Source organism: Mirounga angustirostris, unplaced genomic scaffold (genome assembly GCF_029215605.1).
Source record: "Mirounga angustirostris isolate CCGP_5_RB_7025 unplaced genomic scaffold, mMirAng1.0.hap1 SCAF_16, whole genome shotgun sequence".
In the NCBI taxonomy this organism is placed as follows: Eukaryota; Metazoa; Chordata; class Mammalia; order Carnivora; family Phocidae; genus Mirounga; species Mirounga angustirostris.
The window spans coordinates 11705620-11723655 of record NW_026991724.1 but is presented as its reverse complement, the minus strand read 5'-3'; the positions used below and the strand labels follow the sequence as shown (position 1 = coordinate 11723655).

General features: G+C 51.8%; 1 protein-coding gene across 3 annotated transcripts; it reads right to left on the bottom strand.

The window, feature by feature from the left end:
- On the bottom strand, nucleotides 1-15141 carry CHST6 (carbohydrate sulfotransferase 6). 3 transcript variants are annotated; one of them, XM_064581474.1, is made up of 3 exons: nucleotides 14547-14681; nucleotides 4990-5064; nucleotides 1-4127 (listed from the first exon to the last, which is right to left on the bottom strand). In XM_064581474.1, the coding sequence occupies exon 3, from the start codon at nucleotides 4109-4111 to the stop codon at nucleotides 2930-2932; it is 1182 nt and encodes a 393-aa protein (XP_064437544.1). In that variant the 5' UTR covers nucleotides 4112-4127; nucleotides 4990-5064; nucleotides 14547-14681; the 3' UTR covers nucleotides 1-2929. The 3 variants fall into 3 exon arrangements, with proteins under 3 accessions (XP_064437544.1, XP_064437545.1, XP_045746672.1); XM_064581475.1 differs by having other exon boundaries at nucleotides 5022-5064; XM_045890716.3 differs by lacking the exon at nucleotides 4990-5064 and having other exon boundaries at nucleotides 14547-15141.
- Between the last annotated feature and the right edge of the window lie 2895 nt (nucleotides 15142-18036).

Below are 18036 nucleotides of genomic sequence, written 5' to 3'. Positions count from 1 at the left end.
GGTGATGGTGGTGGGGTGGGGGTGGTTAGTTGGAGAGGGATGGGAAGGGCATTCTTGACCCCATCCTGGAGGGTGTAAGTTGTTACTCTGTCTTTAATTTCGCAGTTTCACATTTAAAGACATGCTCTTTGATCCAGCATTTCTACTTCTAGCAATCTTTACTAGAGTCACACAAACTTGGTCACCTCTTGAGGGCTTCTCTCATCTCATGAGCCTAAATTCCCAGGTGTGAGTTTTTAATTTTGTCAAGGGAATTTGATTCCAAGGAGACCAATCCCTCACTCTTTCTCTGGCTCCTTTTCTTCACCCCGTGCTTGATGAGCTCCTGTCCATCATTCATGTATTCAAATCAATGTTCCTCTCCAAAGAGGTCCTCCTGACTCCCCATACTAAAGTAGGTCATCCTCTCCCCATTCTGATTTCCTCTTTAGAGCATAATTGACATTTTTGTGTTTGCATGTTTATCTGTGGGACTATTTATTTTGGGTCTGCCCTCCCCACAAGAGCAAGGTCTGTGACTGCTGTGTCCCCCAGTATGTCCCCAGGGTCTGAACTGGCCTGACTCATTGAAGCACTCAATTGGATACTGCCTGTCCTTGTTCTGAAACCTGATCTGGGTTCACCCCCAGGCTTGCTTTGAAGCAGATATGCCAGGGAACTCACCCAGAGGCTTGCCCAGAGTCCATTATATGCAGGGAGCAAAGTCTGGGAGCCTGTTATCCCCTTTCTGGGAGCTTTCTGGGAGCTGGGAGGTCCAGCCAGAATGGATGAATCACACAGCAAAGACCATTAATTGTTGCCATCAATATAATCTGTGACTGGAGCAGGGGCAAATGAAACTTGTGTGATGACACTATCAGGCTAAGCCTTCCTGGACCCCACAAGGGATCAGTGTCTCCCTATTCTTGGCCTCTGGCACCATGAACCTCTTGCTTGATCCTCTTTGCCTGAACATACCACATTGTCCAGCACCATTCCTAGGCTGACTCCTCCACTTGACATTGCACTCCTTCCAGGGAGGCCAGCAGGCTACTTTTATCCCCAGGGGACAGCACAGGGAGCTGCAGGCAGAGAGAAAAGGGGTCAACAGTAGGGGCCCCAATGCCCCAGCCTACCACATACCATACCCTTCAACATTCTGGTCCTTGAGATGTTTGCAGCCAAATGCCAGGATGGCTCACTCCCTCACACCTCGACATCCCTGTCACTACCGGGGGAAGTGATCTGGCTTTCCAAGCCTGTAGTGGGATCCTTTACTTCATCCCCAGTTCAGTTAGAACTGTATGCGCTGAAGTCAGAGATGGGAGTTTGAGGTCTATCCCATATATGAAGCTATGTAACCTGAGCCTAAGTTGCAGTCCCCATTGATAAATTCAGGTTTTTGTTTTTTTGTTTTTTTTATTAAAGACTTTATTTGGGGCACCTGGGTGGTTCAGTCAGTTAAGCGGCTGCCTTCAGCTCAGGGCATGACCCCAGAATCCTGGAACCAAGCCCCGCATCGGGCTCCTTGTTCAGCGGGGAGCCTGCTTCTCCCCTGCCTGCTGCTCCCCCTGCTTGTGCTCTCTCTCTCTCTCTGTCAAATAAATAAATAATCTTAAAAAAAAAAGATTTTATTTATTTATTTGAGAGAGAGCTTGAGCAGGACCAGGGGAAGGAGCAAAGGGAGAAGGTGAGCTCCTGCTTTGCAGCAAGGATGGGGGTCCACAATCGAGGTCCCACCAATCCAAGGCCACACTTGGGCTGAGAAAAAGAAGCTAGCAACCTCCAGAATATCCCTTCTAGCAACTGATGGCCAGAGAGAGGCAGCCCACTAGTTTCCAGAGGTAATGGGCACACTCAGCTGACAACTGTCAGTCCCGGCACCAAGTCCGTGCCCCAAAGTTTGTGTGTGCTCAATTCTGTGTCCCTGTTCTTCCCAGAGGTTCTGGGAGCTCCCCACCCCCTTCTTCCTTTCTCCCTCTACCTCTGCCTTTCCCCCTCATTGCCTCCCTCCAGGCTTATCTGGGAGGTTCTCTAAGGTTCTGCACTCTGGGCCCAGATATCTCATCACCACCTGTATCCTGCAGCTGTGGCCATGGCGGCTTGCTCCTCCCTCAAGCAAACAGATGGGAAAAATCTGACCTTCCTTCATGAGGGAGACAGGTCGCCAGCCTGATCCACCCTCTCCTTGCAACTGTAGTCTCAGAGCAAAACCCCCCTCCTCCCTTCGTCCTATTGTGTGACCTTGGACAAGCCCCTTCAGTTTTGTGTTTTGCTCGTCAAACCATACAGACTGTAAAGTCTAGTATCACAAGATTATTATGCCTATTTCTGTAGGTAGGATCGTTACTGTCAAGACAAATCAAACGTTCACCCCAGTTAGCTGGGCAGGTGATGCGGGTATGTGGGCTCCCAGGAGATGGGGCAGAGAGGCTACAGGGAGACCACAAGAGAAGAGGCATCTTGTCTGATTTCTTTCTGAAAGAAACGAGTGAATATAAACGCCAACATCTTCGATAGAGTGTGGTGGTGGGACATGGGGGGTGGGGAGGTATACAGACTTCAGGGGCCAGCTCACCGCAGTGCCTCTTCTCTGCTCCCAGGCAGGGCTGGGACCCCCTTCTCAGGGGCTGGATGATGCATCCAAAAGGAAAAGAGACCGAGGAAGAAAGGACTCGAGGAGCAGCCAAGCGGTCTGAACTTACTCCCCGTGCCCAGAGGAAGTGTGGACACAGCTTTGCTTTCGATGAAGTGTGCGCCTGATGGGAACCCAGCTGCTAAGGAGGACTCAAAAGAAAATTCAGAAGCAGGAAGAAACATGGAGCTCTGGGGACTCAGTCCATTCATACTACAGAGGAGGACTCCCAAACTCCTGGCCCCTCCCAAAGCGGCCTGCGCCCCGTGTGCCCGGCTCCCTCCCCAGCGCCACAAGTGGGGGCCTCCGCTAAGGTTAGGGGTGTGCCGCAGTGGATGACGCCCAGCTGAAGCTGCTAGGGCCGCGCGGCAGCACCAGGTCCAGGGCGAGGTCGCGCTGCTCGCTCTCGGAGGCGACGGGCCGGTAGCCCAGCAGCTGCAGCGCGCCAGCACACAGCTCCTGCACGCGGCGGATCTTGGCGAAGGGCAGCGCGTGGCGCCAGGCCTGGGAGACATTGACCGCGTCCCTGGACGAGGTCTTGAAGGCCTCGCGGCGCGCGCCCGGCCCGGCCCCGTGCGTGATGTTGTGGATCCAGGCCTCGAGCTGCGGCGTGAGCCTCAGGCCGGCGAAGGCGTAGAGCGCGCGGATCTCGGGCAGCGGCGCCCGCGCCAGATCCTCGAAACGCACCAGGCGGTAGCGGCCTTGCAGGAAGGGCGGCGGCTTCTGCGTGGCGGCCTCGGCGATGCGCACGTGGCTGCGGCACACCTCGCGCACCACGCGCAGGCCGGGGTCGGCCTCCACCCACGTGCCGTTGGTGCCCAGTACGATCCCGTTGTCGCGCGCCAGCGCCTTGGCCGTCTGCTCGCGCGAGCGCAGCACGGCCCGCGGGTCGCGCACCAGGTGCACGATGCGCAGGTTGAGCGCGGGGTCGTTGAGCAGCTGGTAGAGCACCTGCAGGTTGAAGAAGCGCACCTCCTTGAGCACCACGTGGCTGTAGGCGCGGCAGGCCTCCTGCGCCAGGCTGAAGGGCTGCCGCGCGCACAGCGGCTTGCACACCGCCTCGCTGCTGATGGCGCCGCGCGGGAAGGCGCCGCAGGCGGGCGGCGAGCACAGCGCGCGGCTCACCGCGTACTGGAAGAGGTCCGACAGGTTGCGGCGCCACGGCAGGTAGGCGTCGAACACGTCCAGGTCGCACAGGAAGACGGAGCGCACCACGTCGCGCACGGCCATGTGCAGCGCCGGCGCGCTCGCCTGCGACAGGGTGGTCCACACGTGCCAGCCGGGCTCCATCAGGTAGAAGACGTCGGGGTGCTGGCTGAAGAGCTGGCCCACGAAGGACGAGCCCGAGCGCCACGAGGACAGCACCAGCACGTGCACCCGCTCTTTGCCGACCGCTGGGGACGGCGGCCTGGGCCAGGAGACTAGGAAAAGCAGGATGCCAGTCTGCGCCAGCAGGAGCACGGTCACCGCCGTGCTGGAGATGCGCGGCAGCCACATGCCTCCGGATGGGGGCCTGCGGGAGGAGGAGAGCGCAGTCGTTAGGGACCGCGGGCCCCCTCGCCCTGCCACGCCCCAACGCCCCCCCCCCCCCCCCGGTGCTTGCAGAGAGCAGTCCCCCACCCCCACCCCGGACTCGACCACCCGACCTGTGGGGGCCTCCCCGGACTATGGCCGTCTCAGTTGGGCACTCTCCCGGGAATATGACTTTAAGACATCAGCCAAGATCTAGTCTATGCAGAGCAAAAGGCCAGCTGCAGAATGCGGTGGAAATACATGTTCGTCCTTACCGCCTCCCTCTCTCTTCCCCCCCCCCCCACTTTCTCTCTCTCTTTTTTTTTCTGGAGAGGGAAATATTATTTTTAAAACAGAATTCCCACCTTTTGTTTCAGAATTCCTTTCAGGGAGACAAGTTTAGGTTGTTTAGCTCGAGTTTGGTGGGTGATTTGACTCCCTCACCAGGCTCAGCCGCTTCCTAGCCTGTGATCCTGGACCAAACGATTAATCTGTCTGTAACTCAGTTTATCCATCTGTAAAAGGGGGATTAATACTGGTACCGGAGTAATGGAATGAGCCTGGGGGGCGGGGCATGTCGTAACTCCGGTAACTGGTAACTTGCCCTTGTACTTCTGTGTTGTCTGACTTCTTTTAAACAAGCAGATTCAGCTTGCATTATTAAAAAGTAAATAAATGACATAGACAAAGCACACCAACTGTTGCTATCTACAGGGAGTAGAGTGCTACAGGATGCATGAACTGCAGAGGGAGGGTACCCTTCTGGAACTGTGGGAATGTGCAGAAGAAAGCAGTAAAGGGAGAGGTGACGGCAGTCAAGCTCCGGGCCACCATTTGCCCTTTTCCATGCCGAGGTTACTCACTGTAGCCCAGGGCTGCTGGGAGAGCTGCCCACCTCAATCACAATCCATGGAAGATGCCTGCAGGTTTTTCAGGGCCTGAGAGAGCAGGAGGGAGGCTGGGTCAGAGGCTCACAGGAGGAGATAGCCCGACACAGTGGGAGGGCTTTGCATTCCCAGACGGACAGAAAGTTCCCTGCAGGTGGGAACAGAGCCGCCCAGCCCCTGAGCACATTTTTCCAAGTGGATGTGAACTGATGGTGTACCCTGCTGGGTGGAGACTGGACTGCGGTGAGCCCTCTGATGCCACTTAGGAGCTCTGAAACCTGGGGCAAATGACTTGACTTCTCCAAGACTCAGTTTCCTCCTCTGTAAAATGAGGATGGTAACATTTAGCCTCGGGCTTGTCACGAAGAAGCTGCTACCAACACAGATGAGGGAGGGCTTGCTAGTGCCATACATCCACCCCGTGCTCCTGCTGGGGGTGCTGTGTTGGGAGAGGAGGCACCAGGGAAGGTCTCCACCTGGATGAGAAACCCTGAGGTCTCCTACATCTGCAATCCCAGCATCTCCTGAGTCCACCCCCGGGTCCTTTACTAGATCTTAAGAATATCACACCTGTCCGGCAGACTGAAAGGGATACGGAGCCAAGCTCACGCACCCTGAGGTCCCAGAGTTTTTCCCTCCTTGCACCTGTTGCTTGCTCTTGCCACGATCTCAAGGAAGAGCTGCTTTGGAAGGTAGGGGCCTGAAAGTTTCCTCCTTGCTTTCACGGCCTTTGCTCCCCTCGAAGCCCCCTCCCCTGCTCATGTCACCACCAGGAGAAGCCAGGTCGAAATCATGAGCAGATCCCACTTATCCAGAGGCTGCCAGAGTGGGTGGAGGACAGGGGAAGTGGGACCCCCAACCCAGGTCTTCCATCTCTAAGTTCCTGGCACATTCCAATTACAGTCAGCAAGTCTCTCCCATTCCTGGGAGCACTCCCATTCCTGCAGAGCACTCGACCCTGGTGTTTGGCCCAAACACAGCTGCCATGGCCAGCCCAGCCCTTTCCTGGCTCGGGAGGATCTTGACCGTAGGCCACCAATGTGTGCTACCTGCCCTCCGGGGAAACCAGAGGTTTTCTTAGGTGACTCACAAATACGGAACTGACGTCTGATCCTATTCCCGGAACTCGAGAACGAGTGCGGCTCATTCGTAAAAGAGCTGAAAGCAGGGCGCCTGGGTGGCTCAGTTGGTTAAGCGACTGCCTTCAGCTCAGGTCATGATCCTGGAGTCCCGGGATCGAGTCCCGTGAGCAGGCAGCCCGCTTCTCCCTCTGACCCTCCCCCCTCTCATGTGCTCTCTCTCTCATTCTCTCTCTCTCAAATAAATAAGTAAAATCTTAAAAAAAAAAAAAAAAGAGCTAAAGCACACAGTGCGCTAGGAGCACACTTCCTTTGTTGTATAACCCTTTGTTTTCCCTGGAGTTAAATTGCCCTAGAGATTAAAATTGTAGGGTTGAAAGATAAAACTGAAGAAGTAGAGAAGGTAGAACAAAAAGATCAGTGATGGATAAAAGATGGAAAACAGATAAAAGAAATCAAGAGGATCAATCCGGGAGGTCGAAAGTCCAACATCCAACGCTGTTATCCTAGCAGGGCTCACAATCTAGCTAGGAACCTCAAAGACCCACCCACGAAGTGGCCAAGGGAGCAGATGGTGGTCTGAGGAGTGGCCCAACTATCCAGGTGCCAGGAGGGTCATGCTAGTCCTGGCATGCATATTTCTCTCCTGGATTCTGGAAAAATCCCCCAGCCAGTCTCCCTGCATTTCATATTGCATAGAGCCACCAGAGCTGCCTACGCTGTATCTGATCCTGTCATTCTCCTACTCAGCAACCTTCCGCTTTCCAACCTCACTTCCCATAATCCGCCCCCCCCCCGCCCGGCACCCTGTGTGTCAGATCATCTGGAATCATTCATGTTCCCCTCTGCTCTGCTGTAAGTGTCCAGCCCTGACTCCCCCCGGGGAGTCATCTCAGCTTCCTCCTAAGACACCTCACCTGTGCCTCTTTCAAGGCATGTATCACTCTGCCCTGAGTGACACTTTGCCTCCCCTTCTTGCCTGTGAGCAACCTGAGGGTCAAGACTGTGGCAGTTTTGCAAATGAGTGTGTCTGTTCCCAGGCACCCAGTGTGGGGTGCAGTCCTGCAACAGGTTGCTGCACTAGACAGGGTTTGCTTGGGTCCACTCGGTTCTTGTTCCTCCTTATTCTGCTAACGGCCTCTAGATTTTTCTTTGAGGAACCACCCTCACTCACACAAAGTGCATGTGGTTTGCATGGGGCTGACCGCCCACTGTGTGGTTCTTAGGGAGTCAGCTATCTCAAGCCTGGTTCATCTCTATATTCCATACACTATCCCCCGACCAAGCGATGGGCTTAGCAATGGACATCTGCCCCAAGTCCAATCCCAGGATTTTTGTAGCTCTGCAGGGAAGAGGGAAACTGCCTGGGTGTAAAGCCAACACAGAAGACAATTATTGAACAGGGAAGGAAAGTCTGAGAACCCGTGAGCAGCTGGTAGCATCTGGATCCAGCTGGACAAGATTCACTCATGGACTGCCCAGTTGGGGAAAATGCTCCATTTTTCGTGAAGCCAGCGTGACTTCAGTTTCTGCCATTTACAACCAAGTGTTTGATTAGAGAGTGGGTCCCCTTGGGGGAATGGGGTGAGGGCAGAACTGTCAGGAGCAAAGCCGGAGCTTCTGGGGGCTGGTCATGCTGTTTCTTGATGAGGTGCTAAATACATGGGTGTGTCATCAAGCTGTATTTTTATGACTTGTGCTCTTTTCTGTATGTATGTTGTATTTCAATAAAGAGTCAAGAATCCCGGGGCGGCTGGGTGGCTCAGTCGGTTAAGCGTCTGCCTTCGGCTTGGGTCATGATCCCAGGGTCCTGGGATTGAGTCCCACATTGGGCTCCTTGCTCAGGAGGGAGCCTGCTTCTCCCTCTGCCGCTCCCCCTGCTTGTGCTCTCTCTCTCTCTCTCTGACAAATAAATAAATAAATAAAATCTTAAAAAAAAAAAAAAAGAGTCAAGAATCCTGACTGAATAAGACAGACAGTAAGTGTCATGTCCAGGAATGTCCCAAAGACTGAACGAGTAGATGATATTAATAAATATTTGCCTAATTGAAGTCAGATACTCTGTGATCTAGATCCAAAGGGAGGAATTCCCCACGTATCCCACATTTCTTCCTGCTAAGCATTTTACTTTATTTTTATTTATTTTTTTAAGTAGGCTCCACGTGGAGCCCAACACAGGGCTCAAACCCACAACCCTGAGGTCAAGACCTGAGCTGTGATCCTGAGTCTGATGCTTCACCGACTGAGCCACCCTGGCGCCCCCTGAGCATTTTAAAATGACAGTATCTTCTAAATATCCCTGACTGTTTTGTTGGCCTGAGAGACATAGGAAGGAACTATTGTTCTATCTGACTGGCAGATGGGAAATCTGAGCTTCAGGGCAGGATGGTTCACTGTAGGAGGGGGGTGAGCCTGAACCCAGGAACCCAGCTCTCTGGGAAACCCTCACCAGTACCCCAGCTCTGCATGCCCCTCACTGAGCAGCCTCTTTTAGCCCTGGCAGGGTACCTAAGGAAGTGAAATGTAATACTAGGTACAAATTCATGGCTCAGATTTCTCTCAATTTGGCATCGGCTGGAGGCCATCCTGTTCAGGAATCCCAAAGATTAGAGAAAACAAATTCCAGATGAGGGATCAGTAGACTTTTGGCATCAAGGGCCACCCCTGGGGGCAAACCAGCTCTAATGGAGCCCAGGGCATCTGTTAGGGAGAAGGTTAAAAAGGAAGGAAAGGGGCGCCTGGGTGACTCAGTCGTTAAGCGTCTGCCTTCGGCTCAGGTCATGATTCCAGGGTCCTGGGGTCGAGCCCCGCATTGGGCTCCCCACTCAGTGGGAGACCTGCTTCTCCCTTTCCCACTCCCCCTGCTTGTGTTCCCTCTCTCGCTGTGTCTCTCTGTCAAATAAATAAATAAGATCTTAAAAAATAAATAAATAAAAAATAAAAAGGAAGGAAAGAGAAGAGAGAGAGAGAGAGGAAAGGAGAGAGAGGAGGAGGAAGATGAATGTTTATGGTAGCCTGGAAACATGGAACACAGTAAATACCATCTGTTGAGGGCTTCCTATATGCCAAGACTTTTTCCCCCATTTTCTGATTTAATCCTTACAACAACCCTATGACATGGATCTGACACTCCTCCCTATTCTACAGATAAGGAAACTAAGGTTTAAAAAGATTAAGAAACTTGCCTAAAGGACCTACATTGCAGCTGAGTCAGAATTAAGTCCCAGCCTTCTAACTTTAGAGCTCTTAACTACATAGTGTCTAGTGGAAAAACCGCAAGTACTAAAACACAGTGGTGTTAAAAATGCCCAAATATAGGGGCGCCTGGATGGCTCAGTCGTTAAGCGTCTGCCTTCGGCTCAGGTCATGATTCCAGGTCCTGGGATCGAGCCCCGCATTGGGCTCCCTGCTCAGCGGGAAGCCTGCTTCTCCCTCTCCCACTCCCCCTGCTTGTATTCCCTCTCTCGCTGTGTCTCTCTCTGTCAAATAAATAAATAAAATCTTTTAAAAAAACAAAAGCCCGAGCGCCTGGGTGGCTCAGATGGTTAAGCGTCTGCCTTCGGCTCGGGTCATGATCTCAGGGTCCTGGGATCAAGTCCCGCATCGGGCTCCCTGCTCCTTGGGAGCCTGCTTCTCCCTCTGCCTTTCTCTCTCGCTCTGTCTCTCATGAATAAAAAAAAAAAATAAAAAAAAAAGCCCAAATATAAAAAAAACAACAACACACAAATATCAAAGGACATCATCAAGAAGGTGAAAGGACACCCCCAGGTGGGAGAAAATACTTGCAAATCATATGTATAGCAAGGGACCCAGAATATATAAAGAGCTCTTACAATTCAGTAATAGAAGACAAACAACCCAAGTTAAAAATGGGCAAAAGCTTTGAGTAGACATTCTCCCAAAGATATACAAATTGCCTATACGTGCATGAAACGATGCTTGCCAATTTTAGTCATTAGGGAAATGCCCATCAAAACTAGAATGAGAGAGGACGTCCCATCAACTAGGATGGTTATAATCAAAAAGGTAGATAATAACCAGTATTAATGAGAAGGTGGGGAAATCAGAACCCTCGTACACTGCTGGGGAGATGGAAAGTGGTGCTGCTGCTGCAGAAAACAGGTAGTTCCTCAAAAGGTTAAACATAGGGTTGCAGCAATGCCATCTAAAATACATATCCAGGGGGCGTCTGGTGGCTCAGTCGGTTAAGCGTCTGCCTTCTGCTCAGGTCATGATCTCAGGGTCCTGGGGCTGAGCAGGGAGCCCGCTTCTCCCTCTCCCTCTGCCACTCCTCCCTCACATGTCTGTACACCTGTACTCACTGTCTCGAATAAATAAAATCTTTAAAAAAGTAGAATAAAGACATACCTAAGAAGACTGAAAACACATGTCCACCAAAAGACTTGTTCATAAACTTTCATAGCAGCATTATTCATAATGGCCTCAGAGTGGAAATATCCCAAATGTCTATCAATTGATGAATGGATAAACAAAATGTGGTATATCCATATACAGTTGACCCTTGAGCAATGCGGAAGTTGGGGAATCGACCTTCACACGGTCAAAAATCCACGTATAACTTTTGACTCCTGGAAAATCTAGCTACTAATAACCTACCACTGACCTTGACATTAACAGTCAATTAACACGTATTTTGTATATTATGGGGTATTAAAGTAAGCTAGAGAAAAGAAAATCATAAGGAAGAGAAAATACACTTACAGTGATGTACTGTATTTATTGAAAAAATTTGCATATAGCTGGACCCACACAGTTTAAACCCATGTTGTTCAAGGATCAACTCGAATTCAATATTATCTGGCAATAAAAAGGAATGAAGTATTGATATGTGCTATAACATGGATGACCCCTGAGGTGATTAACACACTACTTTGACTACACTGTAAATTAGTGAATTGTACACTTTAAAAGGGTGCACCTTAAGGTTTGTGAATTGTATCTCAATAAAGCTGTTATAAAAATAATACACAGGGGCGCCTGGGTGGCTCAGTCAGTTAAGCATCTGCCTTCAGCTCAGGTCATGATCTCAGGGTCTTTGGAACGAGTCCCACATCGGGCTCCCTGCTCAGTGGGGAGTCTGCTTCTCCCTCTCCCTCTGCCCCGATTCATGCTCTCTCTCACTTGCCCTGTCTCTCTCAAATAAATAAAATCTTAAAAAAAAAAAAACCCCACAAAAACATATAGAAGAAATCTGGAAGGATGCATACTGATTATTAGTTATCTTAAAAAAAAAAGATTTTATTTATTTATTTGAGAGAGAAAGCACAAGCAGGGGGAGTGGCAGGCAGGAGGGGCAGAGGGAGAAGCAGACTTCCTGCTGGGCAGGGAGTCTGACTCTGGGCTGGATCCAGGATCCCAGGATCATGACCTGAGCCGAAGGCAGATGCTTAACCAGCTGAACCACCCATGTGCCCCCTGAATATTAGAGGTTATCTTTCTATGGCCATGTTACAGGTAATTTTTTTTCTTGTTAGTGCTTTGCTGCATTTTCCAGGTAGTCTACGATAGACTCGCATTACTTTGGTAATCATAAAATGGGGACAGGAGGCACAGGTGGAATTTGCCTGCTCCAGCTTTCATTGCGGGAAGAGAAGTGCCTGCAAACCCATCTCCCAGCTGACCTGAATACCACTTGGCCAGAACAGGACAGGGGCATTGGCTGGAGAATTACCTCCTATGCACTGGAAGATGTCAAGATCCCCAAGCCCACCTTTAGCCTCAGGGCTGTGGGCTGGGCCAAGCTGTGGCAGAAGACATTCCCAGCCCCAAGCCCTGGCCACATCTGCTATCTCTCTGCCAGTCCTAATGAGCAGCTTCATGGCATCTGCCAGAGGCAGGGAAGCTGGGGTCACACAGCCCAGATGCTTCTGGCCTGCAGGAATCTATTGGGAAATGAAATCAAACTGCTCAAGTCTCCTTGGCTCAGAGCTACCCTGGGGGCATTTCAAAGCAAATGACCAGATAACACAGAACACCTTTCCCTCGCTCTGAACTTCGGGGATCCTCAAAAAGCACTTTGCACAGGACCCGATCATAGAACCTTACAGCTAGTAAGACCTGAAGTCTGGGGGCTCCCACCTCTTTTCTGAAGTAACACATGCAGGGAATGGGGGAAGGGAGAGCACATTTAGCATGTACCCCGTGTTCCCCCAGGTGTTAGATTGAGCACTCTTATTATAGGGATAATCTGGAATGTTCTCTGGTTTATTTTTTTAACCTTTTATTTTGATTAATTTATTATTATTTTTTAAGATTTTATTTATTTATTCAACAGAGAGAGAGACACAGTGAGAGAGGGAACACAAGCGGGGGGAGTGGGAGAGGGAGAAGCAGGCTTCCTGCAGAGCAGGGAGCCCGATGCGGGGCTCCATCCCAGGACCCTGGGATCATGACCTGAGCCAAGAGCAGACACTTAACGGCTGAGCCACCCAGGAGCCCCTAGATTAATTTATTATTTTTGAAAAGTAAATCATTCTTAGAATTCAGTGACATTTAAAAAAGGGGGTGTTTTAGAAGAAAACGACTCAAAACATGTGACAGATACAGCGTATAGATGTTGTTTGGATTCTGATTCAAACAAACCAAGTGCAAGAAGATATCTTTGAGGCAATCAGAAATTTCAACATGGAATGGGCATTAGGTGATATTGACTATCACCATGGGGAATACTCTTTTTCATGCATTTCTGTACCTATCTCCCCTTATTAGACTAGAAGCAGGATTTTTTTAAAAAGATTTTTTTTATTTATTTATTTGACAGAGAGAGAGAGAGCGAGCCAGCAAGCACAAGTGGGGGAAACAGCAGAGGGAGCAGGAGCAGGGTCCCTGCTGAACAAGGAGCCCAATGTGGGGCTCAATCCCAGGACCCTGGGATCATGACCCCAGCCAAAGGCAGCCAATTAACCAACTGAGCCACCCAGACGCTCCTAGAAGGAGGATTCTGTCTCATGACAGGGAGTAGGGATGGCACAGTGGCTAATAAACCCCATTTGATCATTTACTGTGTGATCTTGGGCAAGTTATTTAACCTCTCTGTGCCTATTGTTGTTTAATCTATAAAATGGGGGAAATTCGCCTGGCTGGCTCCGCCCTTGGAACATGCGACTCTTGATCTCAGCAAGCCCCACGGTGGGCCTGAGCTTACCTTAAAAAAATGAAAATAAGGGGCACCTGGGTGGCTCAGTCGTTAAGCATCTGCCTTCGGCTCAGGTCATGATCCCAGGGTCCTGGGATCGAGCCCCGCGGTGGGCTCCCCGCTCACCGGGGAGCCTGCTTCTCCCTCTCCCACTCCCCCCCTGCTTGTGTTCCCTCTCTCGCTGTCTCTCTCTCTGTGTCAAATATATAAATAAAATCTTTTAAAAATAAATAAATAAAACAATAAAAATAAAAATAAAACAGGGGAAGTAATATAACGCAAGTCAGGGCTGATTTGAAGATTCAATGAGTTACTATTGCTAAAGCACTTAGAACAATGTCATTTAGCACATTTGTACGCGTTCAGAAATCCCCCAACTCCTGGGTTACAACTATATTCTATGGATCCAAGCGAAAGCCTCTTCATAAGGAACACTCAAGCACAACAGAGGCGACCGGTTCAGGTGACCTTGCACCCTAGCAATGGAATGTGGCAAGTCCGGGCCGGGGCAGAACACGGTCACGCAAAGCAGCCGCGAAACATGCCTGGAAGACTGGCTTCTGAGGCCGGCCTGGGTTCAAATTCTGCCCGGACCCCAGTGAGGTGCGTGAGTGTGCGCAAGGCGCCCCTAACGTCTTGGGGCTTCAGCTGGCTGCTTTGTAAAGGAGGCAATCACAGCGCCTCCCACACGGGCTGGAGAGGAGCACCCTGGACCATATAACCCCTAGCACAGCCAACGCGCAAGGAGCCACACACACTCCTCCCCTTAGCTCGGGCACTTGGCACACTCACTCCCTCTCGGCCCCAGGGCAGCCAAGTCCTTTCTGCTCTTTAGGCCTCAGTTTTCCCACCCTCATGCCTCCGGTTCAAGAGGGGGGCAGAAAAGAGGGTTAATTTGTACCGGGGCACCTATGCTGAGGCCAAGGGAGGTCTTTATTATTGCCCAAGATCCAGCAGCCGAAACAGGGGCCGCCAGACTCCCCTTCGGCTGCACAGGCTTCTAAATTCACTCACCAAGCTGCCTTTCCTCAAGAGTTCCGCGGCGGGAAGCTTTCTAGATTAATACCATGCCCTTGGAAGCTCACGTGTCAAGGGTTTAGGGATCCCCAGCAGTGACCCCGCGTGAGCTGAAGCCGCACGAAGACACTTTCGAACCCGCGCCTGGGGCTACAAGGTCCTTTCCCTGGGCTGGTAGAACCACCACCCTCAGCCCTTCTCCCCAGACCCGACTCCCCGGCCACAAGCTCCATGCCCCTGACTGGGGGCATCCTGTGCGGAGAGAGGACCAACGAACGTACCCCGAAGCCGGCGTCCCTGCCCGAGCTGGCGCGGCGCGGAGGCGGACACCACTCTCCCGAGGCTCAGCGGAGGCTCCTCGACGTGTCCAGTCCAAGTTCCAGTCCGCAGCCGGCCGTGTCTTCGCTGGGAGAGTCCGCAGGGGCTGACGTGCTCCGTAGGCTCCCAAGGCTAGTAAGGGGCGCCCCGTGACACCGGGGAGAAGGCTCTGAGAGGCACGCGCGGACCCGCAGATCCCAAGGTAGTTGGAGGCACCTGGAGACCTAAGGCGGAGGGAACCTGGAAACGGGGCAGGAGTGTCCTGGAAAAGGAGAGGCGTCTTGAGAACGGGATGATTGTGTGCGGGGCGCAGTCGTGGGGCAGCGGCCAGACACAGACTCGGGCACTCCTGCCCCGCAGCCTCACCCGGCCGGGCGCCGCGCCCCCGCGCCCCCGCGCCCCCGCGCCCGAGCGCGCGAGCCCTGCTCTGCCCGAGCCGCTGCTCCGCGCGCCGCGGGCCGGGGAAGAGCGCACACAATGAGGCGCTTTCAGACGTGGCTGCCGTCCCGGAGCCGGCGGGCGGGGGCCGGGGCGGGAAGGACGGAAGGAAGGAGCCGCTTGGCCCCCGGCTCTCGCTACCCTCCCCACCTCGGGGGAGGGGCGGCCGCCCAGGGGCGGGCACGGGAGGACCGGGTGGGGGCGGGCCCACTTGGGCCCGGGGGCCGCGGGAGGCTGTCGGAGGGCGCTCGCACTCACCTCTCCTCCGACTAATTCACCAAAAAAGCTGCCTCCCGCTCGGTTCCCAGAGAAGGAAGCCTCCCGGGAGCACTAAGGGCCCTTGCGAGGGAAATCGAATCTTAACATTGCCCCTCCTCGCTCTCGGTGGCATCCTCACAGCGGAGTGACTTGGAATCCAAGCCGCTTGCCAAGCCCCCAGCCTCAGACCCAAGCCGAATGCAAGGCATGTTGATGCCAGGCGGACACACGGCGCGGCCTCCCCAAGCAGTAGCCGAGCTGGGCGCGGGGAGGGGGGCGCGAGACACCAGGAGCCCAAACACTCAGGGGCTGGGCCCAGAGCAGGCTGTCCCCCTCCCTGTTCTAGCCTCAATCCAGAGGCCCAGGCTTGATAGCAGGTCCGGATAAATACAGGGTATGTTTCAGTAAGTAAAGCAGCCCGCCCCCCTCCCCCACCCAGATAACAACAGAGTGCAGGTATCTGAAAAAAAGAGAATTCTGATCTCTTGTAATCCGTGGTGGGATCTAAAAGAAGTCTCTGCTTCTGGGAGTATAAATTAGTGCATTCTTTCCAGGATGCGGTTTGGCAAGATGAATTTAAATCCTTAAGAACAGCCATAAGCTGGGCGCCTGGGTGGCTCAGTCGTTAAGCGGCTGCCTTCGGCTCAGGTCATGGTCCCAGGGTCCTGGGATCGAGTCCCGCATCGAGTCCCGCATCGAGTCCCGCATCGAGTCCCGCATCGAGTCCCGCATCGAGTCCCGCATCGAGTCCCGCATCGAGTCCCGCATCGGGCTCCCTGCTCGGTGGGGAGTCTGCCTCTCCCTCTGCCTCTGCTTGTGTGCTCTCTCTCTCCTTCTTGTCAGATAAATAAATAAAATATTAAAAAAAAAAAGAACAGCCATAAGCTTTTTTTTTTTTTTAAGATTTTATTTATTTATTTGAGAGAGAGAGTGAGAGAGAGAGAGAACACAAGAGGGAGGAGCGGGAGAGGGAGAAGCAGACTCCCCACCGAGCAGGTAGCCCGATATGGGACTCGATCCCTGGAGTCCAGCATCATGACATGAGCCGAAGGCAGTCGCTCAACCAACTAAGCCACCCAGGCGCCCCAGCCATAAGCTTTTTGAATTAGCAATTCCTGGGCGCCTGGGTGGCTCAGTTGGTTAAGCGACTGCCTTCAGCTCGGGTCATGATCCTGGAGTCCTGGGATCGAGTCCCACATCGGGCTCCCTGCTCGGCGGGGAGTCTGCTTCTCCCTCTGACCCTCCCCCCCCATGCTCTCTCTCAGTCTCTCTCTCAAATAAATAAATAAAATCTTAAAAAAAAAATGAATTAGCAATTCCTTTCTAGGATTGATTGATTGACTGGTTGATTGATTGATTGATTTTAAGTAGGCTCCACACCCAGCATGGAGTCGAACACGGGTCTTGAACTTACCACCGGGAGATCAAGACCCTGAGATCAAGACCTGAGCTGAGATCAAGAGTCAGATGCTTAACTGAGTGAGCCACCCAGGCGCCCCTCTAGGATGTATCTTAAGGAAATAACTGGCAATAAGGATTTGTTTTTTTAAAATATTTTATTTAGGGCGCCTGGGTGGCTCAGTTGGTTAAGCGACTGCCTTCAGCTCAGGTCATGATCCTGGAGTCCCTGGATCAAGTCCTACATCGGGCTCCCTGCTCGGCGGGGAGTCTGCTTCTCCCTCTGACCCTCCCCCCTCTCATGTGCTTGCTCTCTCTCATTCTCTCTCTCTCAAATAAATAAATAAATAAATATTAAAAAAAACAAAATAAAATATTTTATTTATTTATTTGACAGAGGGACACAGCGAGAGAGGGAACACAAGCAGGGGGAGTGGGAGAGGGAGAAGCAGGCTTCCCGCTGAGCAGGGAGCACCATGCGGGGCTCCATCCCAGGACTCTGGGATCATGACCTCAGCCGAAGGCAGATGCTTAACGACTGAGCCACCCAGGTGCTCCAGCAATAAGGATTTATACACAAAGTTCATAAAAGTGTTGTTTATGATAGTGAAAAAAATAGAAACAGTACAAAAGACTAAGAAAGACTTGTACCAGAATGCCAATAGGACATTTAGGGACAACTTATTTTCTTTAGGTTACAGTATTTATATATTTTCCCCAATAGGCATTTAGAATTTATCTGGTCAGAAAGAACAAGACATCTTAAAGAGCATGAACATGATGGGGCGCCTAGGTGGTTCAATCAGTTGAGTGTCTGCCTTCAGCTCAGGTCATGATCCTGGGGTCCTGGGGTAGAGCCCTGGGGTGGGCTCCCTGCTCAGTGGGGAGTCTACTTCTCCCTCTCCCTCTGACCCTTCCCTCCCTCTGTGCTCTCTCAAATGAATAAATAAAAAATCTTTAAAAAAAACCTAAAAAGCATGAATATGAGGAGAAAGAAAGAAGACAGAGAATTGCTTTTTAGTTGATGGGACCTAAGCAGGGTCTTAGGGGCCCTGATTCACACAGAAACTGGATAATCATTTCACAGAATTAGAGATCTCCCCCATCCCAAATATTGCATAATTGTCTCAAACCCTGACTTAGCTATGAGTTTACAGCTCAGTTGATAAAATCCTGTGCATTTCTCACCCTTTTCCCTCTTGCCACTATACTGTGCCATTCAGGTTCAGAAGCTACCAACATCTGATCTGTAAATAATTTGATATTTGCCAGACACAGTTGTAATTTTCCAGCCTGTGGTTTCCACATGCCATGTGGATTCCACCGAAAACAGACATGTACTTGGGGCTGGAGCAGGGG

Excerpts from the sequence above, each read along its gene's own strand:
- CHST6 (XM_045890716.3), bottom strand. The coding sequence starts at position 4,111 with ATGTGGCTGCCGCGCATCTCCAGCACGGCGGTGACCGTGCTCCTGCTG.